The 3,158-nt window shown below is 40.4% G+C and overlaps 1 protein-coding gene across 1 annotated transcript; it reads left to right on the top strand.

Moving 5' to 3' along the window:
• The first annotated feature begins 1,534 nt into the window (after nt 1-1,534).
• Nucleotides 1,535-2,341, top strand: LOC138048433 (uncharacterized). The gene has a single exon (XM_068894625.1). The coding sequence runs from the start codon at nt 1,535-1,537 to the stop codon at nt 2,339-2,341; it is 807 nt and encodes a 268-aa protein (XP_068750726.1).
• Nucleotides 2,342-3,158: the final 817 nt, after the last annotated feature.

Raw genomic sequence — 3,158 nt, forward strand, 5'->3', positions numbered from 1 at the left:
TTTCCGGCCCACTCGGCCAATTGTCATCACCGGATGATGTCATCAACAGCCAATTATAGGCCATTTCTCAGCTCTTTTCGTCATATCCCCCCTCAGGAGTATTTTGTCAAGTTAGCAAATTAACTATTCAGACAGAGAATGGCCGTCTGAGAAATGTTTATTTGATCAAAATCCCTCGGACATACACGTCGGGACATTTGCAGCGATAAAGAATCTAATTTGGGACCAGTTGCAGGCTACTAAGGCTAAAATTATCCAGAGTTAAGCTGTATTTTCGTTTTGCGTGCGAAACAGAAGATTTTCATTTTGTACTCTGGAATGTTTGTCTGTTCACTTTCGAAGGGAATATTCAGTGCTCTAAAAAGGTATTACGTCTGGCCATGGAATACGCTGATGGGGAGATCGTGTTTAGTTCGCCAGAAGCAATGTTGGAATTTTCTCGGAAAAAAAGTTAAAACTTAGCCTTAGCACTCGTCAAAAACATTTATATTCGTTTGAAAGGTCAAGGTATTTTGTCCTTAGACGTAAACAAACCTCTCGGATTACAACGCACTATGCAAAGAATAGAGTAATTTAATCACGCAACTTATATTGATCACTTTCGCTATATATATGTGAGATGTAAGAGCGAACGCAATGTGGAATCGATCACGCAACTGATGATCTGTTGACCCGTCAATTTACTAAAAATAAAGAGCTTTCGTGCGCTGTGGAGATGAATTTGGCTTGGAATTTTACTGGAACGGAGCGCTTAACCCTGTACTATGATTCTGTAGAGGAATTGGGGCGGCTGGCATGCTTTTAAGTGCCTTTTTTTCGCTTCGAGCAGGAGTGACTTTAGAACCGAGTAGGTAGCTTTTACTCTTCTTACGAGCGGAGAGGAAACTAAAAAGTGATATATCGCTTAAAAGATTTCGGATCGCGCAGAAGCGCTAGATGACTATAGAACAGACAACAAGGCATTGAGGTCAGTTAGTTTTATTACAAAATTTACTAAAATTTGGGCTAAAATGTCCATTGACGTTTGTCGTGTTTCATTGCTGATGTTATTCACTGTGTTATTAAAAAGCTGTATGTTCACCTCGTTAAACCTCTCAAGTGTGGTCTACTCATCAAGCTTATTTGAGTGATATGGCAGAGGCTGTACAACTGTACAGTTCATGGTTGGGAATAGGATTCCTCACAAAGAACATTTGAGTAAGACTGGTTTAATGTCAATATCTTCTAGACGAATCTATTTACTCGTCATTTTTTCATTGAAATGCCTGCACAGTTATTATGTCTATTATGGCCTCGATATCTGCAGTTTTATAATTCTGAGCATGAACCCGATAATTTGAGGAACACTGAACTTATATCGTTTACGCTGGTCTTATACTGTCATCTTCAAGACACGTTAGGCTCCTTTCTTTCTGGTACTTATCAAATAGAGTTATGGGTAAATTGCCCGAGCATAATCGAACAACTAACGAGCAAAGCGAAGTGAATACGAAAATTCCCGACTTTTGAAATGGCCGCCATGTTATGACGTCACATGGATATCAAATCTGATAACGATCCCAGACTGTTAAATGTGGATCTTGCTAGAGTTGAAAAATGGTTAACTGTTAACAAGCTTACCCTTAACGCATCTAAAACTGAGTTTATGTTGATCGGATCGAGGCAGAGGCTAAGCACATTTCACAATCCTCCGTCACTTATGATTGACGGTGCACCTATAACTCATGTTACCTCTACGAAATCTCTTGGTGTTCATATTGACCAGACTCTATCCTGGAATGTTCATGTTGAGAATTTATGTAAGAAAATCGCGTCTGGTATCGGAGCTTTGAAGAGAGTGAGGTCTTTCGTTCCACACGAGACTCTCCGATCAATCTTCATGTCTTTAGTACAGCCTCACTTCGACTACTGTAACTCTGTCTGGGGATGCTGCGGCAAAACCCTACCCAGTAAACTTCAAAAACTTCAAAATCGCGCTGCGTGTATACTCACTTACTCGAATTATGATGCCAACGCTGATAACCTCATTAAAAAACTCGGATGGATAAAACTTGATTCTCAACGAACAATCCATAAGGCTCTGATGGTTTATAAGTCGCTTAATGATCTTACTCCAGATTACCTTAGTTACAAATTTGTTGACCGTAGTAGCGTCTCCAATTACTCCTCAAGGGACACAGAGGGCAAACTAGCCATCCCACAGCCACACACACACTATAGGAAGAATAGCTTCAGTTACTCTGGAGTAGTTTTTTGGAATAGCTTACCAATCGAGTTGCGGCAGGCTGACTCCCTTAGCGCGTTCCGGGCTGGCTGTGAGCGTCTCTTTTCATCAGGTTAAATTTAGAATTCTTAATACACGGCACTCATGTAAAGCAGGTTTTATTTTGTCATTTAATATTATAGCTATAATTGATTATTTAGAGTATTTTAGATTAATGTAGTTCTAGTCGTTGTGTAATTTGTAATTATTCTAGTAAATAATTAGGTTTTTACAGTTGTGACTAATGAGTTTACGTGTCTAAATAAAGTTATCCTATCCTATCCTATGCTACGATCTACTCCTTTTCATCCGAACATGAAGTTAAACTTAAGTTTTAGCATTTTCACATATCCGGCGATGCTGGACGCGTCTTCGACAATGTCAACCCTCCAGAGGCATTTAATGCGTACCGGCACAGAATTCATAAGTGAGATTTCTGCGGCTACAATTTTCACTTCTTTCGATTTCCACATCTTTCGATTTCCATCCTTTTGATTTTGCGGTAAAGGGGAGCTAGATGTGAATCGCATGTGTATGGGCTTTATTGTCTCGATCCCTTGTCACAGTATCCGGTCATCTCGCCACCAGGGAGTTTCGCCACCAAGAAACCATCTCGCCACCAACCAACACGCCACCAAGAAACCACCTCGCCACCAACTAACTCGCCGCCAAGTAAAGTAGTCGAGGTGAATAAGCTGTTCGAACGAGAGTAAAGTAGTCGAGATGGAAAAGCTGTTCAGACGAAGTTCGTTAGCCTGTCTGTATGCAAATTACATGTCGTAGGTGACGTGATTTGATAAATGTTCCGTTGTCTTGGGTAAGCGACAATAAATGCGCGTATGTTGTTTTTTTTGTGGCATGGTTTTCAAAATAACACAGGTCGCGCTCTTGTTTT

The sequence above is a fragment of the Montipora capricornis genome, chromosome 5 (assembly GCF_036669925.1).
Source record: "Montipora capricornis isolate CH-2021 chromosome 5, ASM3666992v2, whole genome shotgun sequence".
Lineage (NCBI taxonomy): Eukaryota > Metazoa > Cnidaria > Anthozoa > Scleractinia > Acroporidae > Montipora > Montipora capricornis.

Excerpts from the sequence above, each read along its gene's own strand:
- LOC138048433 (XM_068894625.1), top strand. The coding sequence starts at position 1,535 with ATGGATATCAAATCTGATAACGATCCCAGACTGTTAAATGTGGATCTT.